Below are 14,559 nucleotides of genomic sequence, written 5' to 3' on the forward strand. Positions count from 1 at the left end.
TTTTTTCAATCAAATCCTTATAGCTGTCTGTGACAAACACAAACAAGGTCAGAAGTGGAAACTCCAACAGGACAACCATGTCTTCAGCCTGATCCTGAGTCTTCAGAGGGCCCTGATGCTGTGGAAGACGTCATGCCTTGTTCCTGTGCCAAAGACGCTCCAAGGACTACAGACCTGTGGCACTGACCTCACACATCATGAAGACCCTGGAGAGACTCATCCTGGTTCAGCTGCGGCCCATGGTCAGACATTTGGACCCAAGGACTATGAGGGTCATGTTTTTTGACTTCTCCAGTGCGTTCAACACCACCAGGGTGAGAAACTGACAAAGATGCAGGTGGATGCCCCCCTTGTGTCCTGGATTGTGGATTACCTGACTGGCAGACCACAGTTCGTGCGCCTGCAGCACTGTAGGTCAGACAGTGTGATTAGCAATACTGGGGCTCCGCAGGGTACCATCCTCTCTCCCTTCCTCTTCACCATGTACACCACGGACTTCAGCTACTGCACAGAGACCTGCTACCTTCAGAAGTTTTCTGATAACTCTGCAGTAGTTGGATGTATCAGCAAGGATGAGGAGACTGTGTACAGGGCTGTGGTGGAAAGCTTTGTCACTTGGTGTGAGCAGAACCATCTGCAGCTCAACATGGCAAAGACTAAGGAACTGGTGGTGGACATAAGGAAAATTAGGGCTCCAGTGACTCCCGTTTCCATCCGTGGGATCAGTGTGGATACTGTTGAGGATTACAAGTACTTACAGGTGTACTTGGACAATAAACTGGACTGGACCAAAAACACAGACGCCCTCTACAGGAAGGGACAAAGGCATCTCTATTTTCTGAGGCGGCTGAGGTCTTTCAACATCTGCCAGACAATGCTGCAGATGTTTTATGAGTCTGTGATGGTCAGTGCCATCCTTTATGCTGTTGTGTGCTAGGGCAGCAGACTGAAGGTGAAGGACGCTAACAGACTTAATAAGCTCATTCACAAAGCCAGCCACGTTGTGGGAGGGGAGCTGGATTCTCTGACAGTAGTGTCAGAGAGAAGAATGTTGTCCAGTATAAGGACTATATTGGACAACCCTTCATACCCTTTCCATGATGTGCTGGTCAGCTGAAGAAGCACATTCAGTCACAGACTCATCCCTCCACGATGCACCACGGAGCACCACAGGAAATCATTCCTGCCGGTGGCTATTAACTTGTTCAACTTCTCCCTCTAAGATTCAGCCTGTCTTAGGAGACACACATGTGCAATAAACGCAAATCTATCTATTCTGTGTATAATTTTATCTGCACAATTTAATTTAAATAATGTAAATGTCTGTAAATATTAACAAAGTATATTAAGGTATATTTATATATAAGGTATATTTCTTTATATTTTGAAGATTGGGTTATATCACAATTTTATTTTATTTGTATCTTTCATTATGTTATTTTATTCCTCTTTATTTATCTGTACTTGTGAAATGGAGCACTGCAATGCAACAATTTACCACAAGGAAGGATTCTGATTCTGATTCTGAAAAGCTCAGACAAAAATAATGGCCAGGTATATATCCAGAAATGCGTAAAATAAGTTGCATTAAAAATAAAAAAGTTATTACATAAAAATAGAATAGAACAGAAGTCTTTATTGTCACTGTTCCAAAACAATGAAATGCTATTTAGCAGCTCTAGAATGACAGATACATATAAAAAGCCAAAAGAATAAAAATAATTAGATGAGAAATAAAAATATATCAAAATATAGAAAATGATATAGAAAGTGATACAGTGAACTTACAATCAAGGATTAACGACCATTAGCCATTATCACTTGTTATTTGTGATATGTTGGCATAAAGTAATATACATTTTTCATTAGTACCATCAGTGTTTTCTATACACCGAGCAATCCTCTATTTATAGTCAGTACAACACAAAACCTGTGCCCTATACTAGACGAAAGTTTCAGCACGGTAATTTGCATGGCATGGTACAACTGCACTTGCAGCATTTAAGATTAGCGTTGGCTGCTAACACTTTATGAACAACTTTGATGGCGGCTCGTGGCATGGCATAAAATTAATTCAAAAGATTCTTCATACATCATAGTTATCTTATCTGTCGAGCAGTTATATCTATACAAACCTGTAGTAACATCAGTTTTGCGGTCACCGTTTTTATTGGCGCTTTCTTTGTAACCGAGTACACCTCAATCAAGCCATCCTCACTGAGCAGGTCCGACCTTGTAATTACCACTGACTGTAAGCTTCTGCCTGTACTGAAGAGTCTCAACGTCCTTACTTTCGACGTGAACTGACGTGAACTGAGCTCCATTCAATCAATGGTTTATACAAGTGACATCTGACATCTAGTGGGGAAAAGAGGAACATGAGGGCACAATTTTTTCCCCCATAATGTCAAGTTTAGTCACAGAAGTGTTGGTTATATTTGAGCACATTTGAGATTTGAAATTTAACAGTGATTATACTTTTAAAGCTGTCACTTTCATTTTTAAATCTATGGGGGTTACACCAATATTCCCGGACTGTATTTAGGAATATGCTCCACACGAAGACAATATAAATTAAAATAATAAAAATTTGACACAGGGCCCCTCCAAAGCCAGAAACTTAGCTAATCTTCACCTTAATGGATATTGCACTTAAGTGGTGCAACTTAACACATTTGTGGCTCATCAAACTGCTAAAATCAAATGAACCTGTGGGTTTGGGGAATCTCAGGTTCTGGGGTCTATTAATTTGTTTAAATTTTTATTTATTTATTTTTAAACAAATTGCTTACGTTTTGTCTGTTTTAAGTAATTAACACAGAGAAAATGTGAGTTTAAGTTTACTATCATAGAAAACTACAGAAACCAACAACAAATACTACTATCTGGGATGTTGTAACTTATGTTGTAATGGCATTGTATTGGCAATGTATGGCATTTTTGCTTTAAAAAAAATGAATGAGTAAAATTGTTGCTAGTCAATCGACTGATCAGTTAATCAACTAATCATCTCAGCTCTAGAGTACTGGTCGGTTTCTAGGTGCCTGATGGGACTGACATGTACAGTGGGGATAAAAAAAAATAAAAAAAATTGCCCCAGGGCCATTTAGGAAGTTAGTTAACATTTATCAGCAGTTTTAACAGAAACCGAGCATTATTACCGTCATGAAGGTAAAACTAAGAGCAGGATTGTTGTGTGAGACCGTATTTGTTTTAGATAGGTGTACCTAATAAACTGCCAACTAAGTAAATGGAACGGTAGACTGTCTAGTCTATGTATGGGACGCACTTTAGGGGGCGCGCCTCTCAAAGAGTGTCCCTCTACAATTAGAGGAATTGACAAAGACTACAACCTTCAAGATATGTACCGCTTTACCAGTCTATTCTAGTCCGCGGGCACCCGGGGGACGGGGTAGCCAGATTTTTTTCTCGCGAATATAGATAGTCTGAATAAATATTTTAAAGAAATAAATAAAGCCACACACTGAATGGACCGTTTTGAGGTGAATGTGTCTGAAAGCTAAGGCGGAATTACGGAAGAGTGATCCATCTCGCTTCAGGGCGACACTTCCGGGTGTGCTCTCCCGTTTATTTCCTGACTCGGTGAACCTGACAGCCGCCGTTGTCCACGACCAAAGACCGCTGAGGGTTGCAGTCATGTCGGCAGCTGCTCCGGGGACCAGCAAGGCAGCTCACAGCGATGTGGCCCCGAAGAAGAAGAAAGGACCCGGTGCCCTGGCTACGGCCTACTTGGTCATTTACAACGTTGTTATGACAGCGGGGTATGTAGCGTGTTTCCTCGTGCTAATGCTGCTGCTGTTGTGTGTGTATGTGTGTTCGTGTGTTCATGTTCGTGCGCGCGCGGTATTGAGTAAATCAGGACTAAATAATGGGAGCAAGATTTCCCCGTTGTGATAGCAGTGTTATTTTTGGTTTAATAAATTGATAATTGTACGCAATTATTATTAGAAACACTGCTAGCATGCTGCTGTGCAGTGAAAGAAATTTGAATTTGCTTCCCGAGGACCAGCGGCTTATACAGATTAACGTTAGATGATCAACAGACAGCCACCTGGCGTGCACATTAAGTGGTCGCCACCCTAAACAATACAGGCATATAAAGACAGCTGGTTTATTGTCTGCTGTCAGTGTTTTTTTTCCCTCAGAAAGCGTGGGTTTTCATTCAAGGCAACGACCGAGTTTGAATTATATTTGTTTACACAAGTTAAAATTAAATAAATGACATATGAATATGAAAAATATTGGGGAGGTGGGGGGGTAGGAATGCTAGAACTTATGAAAACAAAATCAAATCAATAAACCGAAGGTTAAAGTCTTTGTAAAAGTGCTTTACCTTGTACATGTAATAACAATAAGACTTAAATTAAGATGGCATTTTGTCCAAATAAGAAAAAAGTTAGGACTAAAACAGACAGTCTGTCAGTTGATGCATAAAAACAAACCAAAAAAAAAAAAAAAAAAAAAAAAAATCTGCAGCAATGTTGGTAATGGAATAATCAGTTACGTTCTTTAAGAAGCAAAAATGTAAAATATTTGCAGACTTCTCAAAAGTGAGAATATGCTGCTTTTTGCTGCTTCATTATTATGATGATGATATCATTTTAAAGAGAAAATCTTTAGTGGATAAAACAAGACATTTTAAGGTGTCGTCTTGGGCTTTCCAAGCTTGTGACAAGAATTTTTTTTGGACACAACTGTTTATAATAATGAATCAGAATCCTAATTCTTTATTAATCCCTTGCAGGAAAGTGTTGCATTGCAGTGCTCCATTTCATATGTACAGATTAAATAACAAAGGGTAGAGAAAGAGTACATTAAATTTTCTGAGATAAATAATGGAGCAGGGATTGGAATGGGTCGCAATTTTCATTAAAAAGGTTTTATTGGAGGACAGTTTTATATAAAGTTGTAGAAACTGCTCATACCAGGCTGCAATATGAACAGTTCCAAAAACTCTGTCTTTCCATATTGTAACCCCTGTAACACAAGTTCAGATCAATAATGATTCAGCATATTTATGCTTCCCTGTACAAACTGTACTGTAAATTGTTCAATCAATGAGAAGCTGTGGTTAGATATAGCTATGCACTGAGATTGTTTGTTTGTCAAGAGTCATCTAGAAATAACTTTTCAAATGAATTTTATTGGACTGCATTTTGCATTTCGAATGATTACAGTTATCTGATTACATTATCTTGAACCATAAACAGAGAAATCTGTGTGCATGTTTTATTGCGCTGATTTTTGGACTGTTGCACAATTGAATGGTGGGTGTTGTTTGCTCATTGTTCCAACCAGTTAGGTCACATTGTGTCCCGCTCAGTGTCGATGGGCCATACAGCACTTGCTTTGTATTGAGTACAAGTTAGGGTGTTGTACATGCATGTTATTGCTATTCATATTCAGTGTCTGCATTCAAATGCTGTCATAGCAGCTAAGCAGACCTACTCAGTTTCTGCTGAACTGGCCCTATTAGTGTGAATGCTACAGCACTATTGTTCTTCAAATCTTTACTGTTGTTTTACTGTACCTTTTCTGGTAGCTAACTGCTCCTGTACGCTTTGTGCTACAGGCACAATTCAGGTATCAAAATGTTCAGCTTTTTCTGGACATTTCTGCTTGTATTCAACTTTTTTTCTGCTATTTGTGGGTGATTTTATTTAAATGTTTTTATCAATTAAAAATGGATGGGATCCTGGGAGTTCAGCTCAACTCTCAACCAATAATGTAATAGCTGCCAATAATGTAATAATTTTGGCCATTTTAAATGTAATAAAGCTAACAACATAATAACTTGCCAGTAATGTAAGAACGTTTTTGAGTCAATAACATAACATTTTGCCAATAATTAACAATAAAAAAAGTTATTACGTTATTGGCTGGTTATTTCGTTATTGGCCTAGCATAAAAAAATCCTTTGAAAATGTAATAACTGCAGCCAATAATGTAATAACACGTAAACAGGACTGCATTTCTTGTAAATAAAAGATTTTTTTGCAGTTTTTGTGCAGTTTGCTCATCAAAAATAGGTATAGTGGATGGCATAGTCGTCATATTCATTCATCAAGGATAAGTACTATGCAACACTCTCTCTCCTTAATTATGGTTGCAAGAAGTTGCAAATTTGACAATTATTTGTTGTAAAAAAAAAACTTTATTTAGAATATTGTTTATTTGCTTAGATATGTAAATTCATAATTTCAGGTCAGTGTCTGTTGGATATTGCATTGCCAAATTAATTTACCAGATTTCAGTCCTCACTTAAAACTGTGTTTAGATAACTGGACTGGCAGTATAATGGCACTCAACTCCAACATCAACATAAAATTGGCATTACTTCTTCCAGTAAATGTCCTTAACTTTGTACTGCCCAAAAGCCACATTACTGAGAAGAATCCAGGCCTTCATACATCGGCTGCCCCTGCCAAATAACTGTTTTATGTGTAAGCTTAGATCACTGTTGTGTCCAGCAGCCTTGTAGAGCTTCATAATACTAATAGAACAGTCATCTTTGTCCAGTTCTAGGCTCTCTGCAAGTGCTTCTTATATATATATATATATATATATATATATATATATATATATATATATATATATATAGTACTGTGCAAAAGTTTTAGGCACTTCAGATGTTTATACTTTTATCAGGACCATCAGGGAGGTGATCAGTCCCAGATTAATTCTGCAGCTGGATAAGTCTAAATACACAGTCAGCATCATAAAGAACTGTCCTCAGAGGCAAGAAGAACAAGGAATCCTGCAGTAGATGGTCTGACCCCCACAGAGCCCTGATCTCAACATCATAGAGTCAGTCTGTGATTACATGAACTGAGTGAGTACAGATGTACTGAGGAGAACTGGAGCTGTTTTAAAGGCAAAGGGGAGGAGAGGGGAGGGGTATAATAGGAAATACTGATTTGATTAGGTTTTTTCTGTTTGCTTTTGACAGCATCCTCACTTTACCTTTAGTGCCTAAAACTTTTGCACAGTACTGTAGGTTGGGGTGGAATGGTGCAGACAGTTCACGGAATAAGAGTGAGACTTGATTGAATGTCCCAAGCATTGACATATCTTGCTTGAGAGAAAATTCAGTAATTCTTGATAAGATCTCTGGAGGTAGGTATTGAACTCCAGGCTCATTGCCAGGATCCTCAACCATGACAAGCAAAGGGTAGTGGTCAAATTTGGGTGCTGCAAAATAAAATATTTCCCTGCGAATGTGCAACATTTCTACATGGTCTCTTTAATCTTCTGATATTTAAATCTGTTAAAAATGTTTAGGAGATTTGTGGTGTTTTAGTGAGGGTGATTACTAGGGGTGTAACAATGTACCATGTCATGATGTTACTGATGAAGTGAGCTTTGTGTGTGAGGTAATACTTTATACTTCAGTGAGTGATTGCACTGTGTGCCATACTAAATAACACTGATAAAAGAGGAACTAAAGTGAGTAGATTTGAACTGCAACTTTCTCATCTTCCCACAGCCTCTGACAATGTAACAGCATCTGGCTGTTACAGGTTCTGTTCAGTCAATCTGTAGACCGCTCGCTTTCCCAGTTAAAACTAATCAGCAGACTGAGTGACTGTAGCGAGTCGACTCCCCCTCTCTCTCTTATTCCTCTTGCATAATTGTTTTCTCTGACAATTTTTTTCAGACTCATCATCTGTAACAGCTGTAATTCTCAGCTGTCTGACTTATTTACCAGCAGAACGTGTTACAGCAGCTCCACAAACTCCTGCAGGTTAAACTGAACTAACCAAAGACTCTTAAGGCTTATTAACTGGAAACACTCACTATACACGGACTGACACACTTGCTAGCTAAGCAACATAATTAGGCTAAACTATCCAGAACACAACACTCTAAAATACCATTCAACAAGGATATCAGTTGTATTTAATGGAAACATAATGTACCAGGAGATAAATACTTCCTTATATTATGGCCAATACGGTATCCTTTGCATTGCAGTCTGCAGAATAAGATAATAACAGCAAGAAAGATTTTATTTTTACATTTGATCTGGAATTTAGTTTACAATAAGGAAAACACTGCAAGAAACTGGGTTTTGTGGCAACAGAAGATTTTTATTTATTATTTTATTTTTATTAATTTTCTTTTTATTATTATTTTTGCAGTTTATATTGCTTAAGTATTGCTGCAGGATTCACACTGCAAATACATACATACAAGTTAAGTTTCTTGTTTAACTGTAAGATATCCTGTTCAATACATATTTTTCTTGACAAAAATGTTTTTAAAAAAGAATGTTTTGGTATGTTTGGAAGGGTATATTGAATTTATTTTATATATTGAATTTATTTGTTTATTTATTTTACATTTCAGTAGGTTAGCTCTTAGAAATCCAGTATCTGGGGGAAAAAGCAGGTCTTGACCAGTTAAAGTCAAAAATAAACATTAATTTGAACAATGTTTTAAAAAAAATCCAGTATCCAAGGATCTTGTCAAAATTTCAAATTTTCCTACAAACTGTACAAATTTCCTTAAGCTTGATGTTAATGTTGCCTTAGAGAGGCTGCCACTATTTAAAGACTCACTTTATAAATTACACTCATCAGCTCTTCACTGAAACACACTTATCCATCATACAACCTTCTGTTTTTACTACATTTTTCACTTAAAACAGAAATTGCACACAAGTCTAACACAGATTCCTGTTTCCCTCATAAGATCATCTGGTCAATCTTAGATCTTAAGTTTTTTGCAATGACTATTCTGAGATTTTTTTTTTACTCTGTTGTCCAGGTGGCTGGTGATAGCTGTGGGTTTGGTCAGAGCTTACCTGGCCAGAGGAAGTTACCATGGGCTGTACTACTCCATAGAGAAGCCTCTTAAGTTCTTTCAGACTGGAGCTATCCTGGAGGTGAGATATGCACAAAGAGCTGGGGGATGTTAATAGAATCAAATATCGCAACACATTTTGTCAAATACAGTAGACAGCTGTCATTTCTCTAATGAGCACACAACATCCAGTTTATATATGCAGATATTGGGAATGTAACCATCATTTTTATTTTCATTAATCCATCATTAATGTTAACATTTGATTTATCTGTTATTAAAGTATTTAATCTACCCACTGTCAGCATTTGGCTGTTTGTGTTCATATTGCTTAATGGATAAATTGATTAGTGAAAATTTGGTTTACTTATTAATCCTTGACTTTTTTAACTGCTAGAAAAAGCATCAAGTCATTAAAAGCTGGATGAGTGTTGGATTCAGGTCTGGATGTGCAGTGGATTTCACAGGCCTGTTATCTATACAGTGTTTGGTATGTCCTCTGTAACATATCAAACTGGTATGTTAGGCTGACACACGTGTGTTTATAGTGCAGAGGCTGGGCAACATGAGGTGTTCTAGTGATCCTGTCCAGACACACTGTAGACTGTAGTTGAGTAACAGGAGACTTAGTTTTGTCTAACATCAGTATTGTCCATTCATGAAATAATCTGTGTACAAACTGAACATTACAGGCACTGTGGTATTAAGTTGATCTTAGCAGTGTAAGTTTGAGAATTAAAAGTGTATTAACACACACATGGCACATTATTTAGAAATACCAAGTCAACTTTTGTGTTATGAATTTCAGTGTATTCAAAAAAATCCTTTTAGGTATGCCTTGAGAATATTAATGGGAAATTAATAATGTTTAAAACTAGAGTAGTTTTGCCACATGAATCCAGGAATGCATGGAAAAAGAAGAAAATATAAACCACAAACCATACATACAAGTTACAATGAGCTGTCCTGTGCTCTTTTCCCAGAGCCATACTGAGAAACTTTCTGTTATCTTTTCATTTCACAGATACTGCACTGTGCTGTGGGTGAGTCTCTCTTCAGCCTACACCTCACCTACACTGCTCTCTTGTTACCAGTAAAATCTCGGTGTCAATATAGATTGACTCATGTTCACATTGTGCTATATCTCTCAAATGTTAATTTAAGATATCTGTAATTCCAGTTTGGATATTATGATTTAAGTACTTGTGACATTAGGTTGTATGAAACCATTTTTCTAAAATATCTACACTAAAGATGAATTGTTGAGACGTGAATTCCATATATCTCCACTTTAAATATAACTATTCGCAGCCCAAATTTATTATACGGAATCGGTTAAATTTAACAAAGACATACTGACAGGTGACAGTGTGCAGGAAAAATGTGGAGCACATGCTCCCATGCACAGCAGGAGGGCTCACTGAATGTTTTATGAAGATCCAAATTATGTGAGTCATATATTGCTGCCTTTGCAGTCACCAGATCTTACCCAAACCAAACACCAGAGATTTAAGTCAAATTATACAATTCAAATTACATTTAATGATAGTCAAAAAGTCCTTTTAAGATAATCGAGAGGCTATGAAAAGAATTATGATTCAACAAATCTAATTTTTGAGGTAGTTTATCTTTAGTTATCATTGCAACAGGTTGAAATACAACTTGATGTATCAGTCTAATTAAAATGAAGCTGTAGATATCAAATGTCAAATAGTTAAAATTATGCAGGGGTCTAGATACAATTAGATCTGGAATATAAGTTTCATTCACCAAAAATTCTTGATTTTGTTGCATTTTTTTGTTTTCTCTCTTGAGACCACAGCTATTCATTGCCCTGACTTAATATAATTTGTAAAGCTTTGTGCTAGCCACATCATGTACAACTAGTTTGACTATTCAGAATTATAACTGAGAATCTGAAAGTATAATTTTGACTGATCTAAAAAAAATGATAGATGGCCAGTTGTCATTTGGTTTGTTTGAGGAGTAGCAGATATCGCAGTTATTATATATATCGATATTGTAGTTGTATCTCAGATGTACACATGTATAGACAAACAGAGCCTTATCATATTTTAAGTGTTTGGCAAAGAGAGAGCGGAGAAGCTGTTGGCTCTCATGGTGTCAATGTGATGAGGAGATAGCAGCTCTCACCCAGCTGCTTCACCGTGGTTCACAGTCCATTCCCTTCATTATCTGGGATTTGAAGCTAAAGCTAGCTGACCTTTCCCACTGTCCACTCAGAGTGAACACACACATGCACACACAATAGATTCCTCTCTGGTGGCCAGTAAAAGCATCGACATTCATGAGTGTCCTTTTTGAGTGGATCTGTCTGAGAGCTCATACAGTATCTCATCAAATCATTCACTGTAAAACATTGTCATATGTAATATATTTACTAATAAGCAGCCTCAGTTTTAGTCAGTTTTAAAACTCACCGGCAATGTAGCTTTTTTCCCAATTTTTCAATATCACTTCCACTATTTCCTTTTTTTTCACATGCTTTTAGTGAATATTCTTTTCAGAGTCAAGCAATCCATTCCTTGTGATAACCATTATTTTTATTACCTGTATACCTACACATAACTACACACAATGTCTTTTCCAATTCCTTTTCAGCTTTCTATTATTTATTTAACCATTTGTAAGGGCTTGATGAAAATTGCATATTTACAATTTACAACTGTGCGTTAGAAACAATATTTACTGTGGATTGAATATTTTTGGCTGAAACTCAGTTCTTTCAGTGGAGTCAGTGCCAGGTTCCATAATGATCCAGTGAATTGAAAGGGGTCATCACTTGTTGTAAAGAACCAGGGCTCCTAATAATAATTTGTTCATTATTAATGAATTCATATGGTCATTTTGTGCAGCAAAGATTAAGACGTCCTCCATCCCCATTTATTAAGTGTTTGTCCTTTGTGTCATATCCCAGGAATTGTACCATCCTCTGTTGTCCTGACCGGATTCCAGGTCATGTCCCGGGTCTTCCTCACGTGGGCCGTCACACACAGCGTCAGGGAGGTAAGATGGGTTTCCCTCTAGTCACTTCATTATACAGCCTGTCTAATTCACTTAGTATGAATCACATAGCAGGGTAACTAGTTCCATGACTTCATGTTCAAAATTGACCAGTTGATTTACTGTTTGCCCTGTTAATAGATTGGATTGGATTAGTTTGGAGAGGAGGAAATGTGTAAGTAACGTCAGATGGTCTTGCTCTAGGGGTGCAGGAATGAAAATGAATGAAATTTTATTAGAGTGAATGAACATTTGTATTTTATGTTTTAAATGTTTTGTTTCTTCTGTGTGTTTCTGTTGTATGATGCTGTACTCACGTTTTTCTCATCCCCTTCTATGTGAATGTGTATGGAAACTGTGAGTGTGTGATGAGGGGAGTGCCTTTCTTTTAACATCATATTTGCATTGGTTTTAACCTAATATCTGAGGATAGTGACCAGCAGCCTGCAGTGTGATCTGATCTCTGAGCTTCTTGAACAAACAGCATGGTTCTGTGATGAAAAGTCTAAATTAGCCTACAATAGAGTAACTACTGCAGCATGATGCAAGCCTGTCTGTTCCTCAGTCCCCCTCCCATCATCCTTTGTGTGTGTTTTTGCAGGTGCAGAGCGAAGACAGTGTGCTACTATTTGTCACAGCCTGGACCGTCACAGAGATCATCCGCTACTCTTTCTACACCTTCAGCCTCCTCAACCACCTGCCATACCTCATCAAATGGGCAAGGTAGGAAAAACCCTAACCTGAGAGTGGTGTCAGAGGAGGAGACATTTGTGTCTAAGTGAATATTATAGTGAATTTCCAATTAAATTGGATGTGTGACTGTTGTAGACACTTATAGCTATTTGTATATACTAAAACAATGAAAAGGTCAAAGAGGGCCCTAAAAATCACAGCAGCACATCATTGTTTGAAGGCATTACTCCTAACACTGATTAGGTTTTTTTTTTAACAAAAAAACCATCAAACCTACACAAAATGTGCTGTTTCCACCATAAAAATCTCTTTGTCTGCCTGATGGGTGCATCTACAACCAAGGCAACAGTTGTTAAGTGCCTTCTTCCCTGCGGTCTTTGTTGCTAGGTAGCAAATGAGCCTGTCGCTATATTTAGGGCCCAAGCAACCAAGGTTGTGAGGACCCTATTGCATTCCAAAAGATTATTAGCTCTGATTATTATTATCATAGCAGATGAATTGCCTTTTTGAGGGCCTAAACATGCTCAAAAACTCATGAAAGTTTGTACACGAGCCATTATGGGTATAGTGTAAAATGACTCTATAGCGCCCCCTGAAGACATTCAAAAGCACCTCTCCATTGGGCTCAGGTGGACAAAATTTGGAATAATATAATTTTAAAAAAATGTAATTAATTTGATTTTAATTGCTGTAACTCAGCAATAATTTGTCCAACCTTCCCCAAATTTCACAGGCTTGATAATGGTCCTGGCCTGAACACACCCACATGTCAATATTTGTGTAACGTTATAGCGCCACCTACTGGCAACAGGAAATGACATATTTAATACTTTGTTGCGCTGTTACTAGCAGTCAGGAACACCTTAAGGCCTTCATGATGCCTTATTGTGAAAATTGTAGTGATTTGTTGAAGGGCATGCCTGTGGAGCCGTGGCAAATCTTGATGTTTTGCCAGGAACCAGGAAGTTGATTTAACTCATTTGTCCAATCTGCGCCAGACTTCTCATGTTTGACAAGGGTCCTGTCCTGAGTACATCTATATGCCAATATTCGATTATGAACATATGGGCGTGGATGTGGGTGTGTGCCTGGCAGCAACTCAAATTTTGATGTCCTGCCTTGAAGTAGGAAACTGATGTAACTCAACACAACGCACAGGTATGAAATTTGGCAGAGTTATGTAGCATACCAAGACTTACAAAAAAGCCATCCTCTAAACCCAACAGGAAGTCAGTTATTTTGACTTGAATATGCAGACATGGCTTATTGTTTGCCATTTGGGGATCAAACTCCTTCAATTTTATCATACTGACCTCAAACTTGGTCAGGATACTCTTAAAAAGTTTGTGACTTAAAGTTATCAAAAGCTTTACAGAATATTGAAGGGCGTGGCCGTGGCGGCACCTCAAATTTCATCCTGAAACAGGAAGTTGCATTTAATTTGCTCTAACTCAAACATACTTCGTCCAATCTGCCCTAAATTTCACAGGTTTGAAAAAAGGCTTGTGCTGAACACATCTACATTCCAGTATACAGGTATAGTCATAGTGCTACCTATTGACAACAGGAAATGATGTGTTTCATCCAAGTGGGTTGATCTGATTCACCTCAAATGTGGCCAGACAAGCAGTAATATCACAAAGGTGATGGCTGCCTTTGTCCGTGATGGAAATGTGCAACTGATGGCCGCAGTAAGTGACTTTTGGCTCATTTGTACTGAGTCAACCTGTGGCAACCCCACAGCCACAGGGTTGCAAGGGCCCAATCAACGCTGCTTGCAGCTTTAATGGTATTTGACTCAGTTAGAGTTGCACCCTGAGAGACAGAAAAATTGGTCATGCACCTGTGGAAAATCCAGTGAAGGATCAGAGAAGACAGTCACTGGGTTGGGAGTGCTCGCTTAAGAAGAGACAGAAGTTTTTATTTTCTCTCTCTTATTCTCTCTGTAGAAGAAAAGCACCACAGTGTATCTCTCATATTTAATTGCAAGCTTGATCCCTCAAAAGTTCTAGGATT

General features: G+C 37.8%; 2 protein-coding genes across 3 annotated transcripts in view; both read left to right on the forward strand.

Annotated features, from left to right (window-relative positions):
* LOC108897097 (very-long-chain (3R)-3-hydroxyacyl-CoA dehydratase 2) overlaps nucleotides 1–14,559 on the forward strand; it is a 78,916-nt gene that overhangs the window by 32,821 nt on the left and 31,536 nt on the right. The window contains 1 exon segment of the mRNA XM_051069772.1: nucleotides 9,851–9,869. Coding sequence (XP_050925729.1) covers nucleotides 9,851–9,869 — 19 coding nt within the window.
* The window catches only part of hacd2 (3-hydroxyacyl-CoA dehydratase 2), a 42,603-nt gene continuing 31,536 nt past the window's right edge, over nucleotides 3,493–14,559 (forward strand). For both annotated transcript variants that reach the window (XR_007812924.1, XM_018667125.2), the window contains exons 1-5: nucleotides 3,493–3,782; nucleotides 8,791–8,908; nucleotides 9,851–9,869; nucleotides 11,765–11,853; nucleotides 12,452–12,573. Coding sequence is in view for 1 of the 2 variants with exons in the window: in XM_018667125.2 (XP_018522641.1) it covers nucleotides 3,508–3,782; nucleotides 8,791–8,908; nucleotides 9,851–9,869; nucleotides 11,765–11,853; nucleotides 12,452–12,573 (623 nt within the window). In the remaining variant the exon portion in view is untranslated. The remainder of the gene's footprint in view (nucleotides 3,783–8,790; nucleotides 8,909–9,850; nucleotides 9,870–11,764; nucleotides 11,854–12,451; nucleotides 12,574–14,559) is intronic.

The sequence above is a fragment of the Lates calcarifer genome, linkage group LG1 (assembly GCF_001640805.2).
Source record: "Lates calcarifer isolate ASB-BC8 linkage group LG1, TLL_Latcal_v3, whole genome shotgun sequence".
In the NCBI taxonomy this organism is placed as follows: Eukaryota; Metazoa; Chordata; class Actinopteri; family Centropomidae; genus Lates; species Lates calcarifer.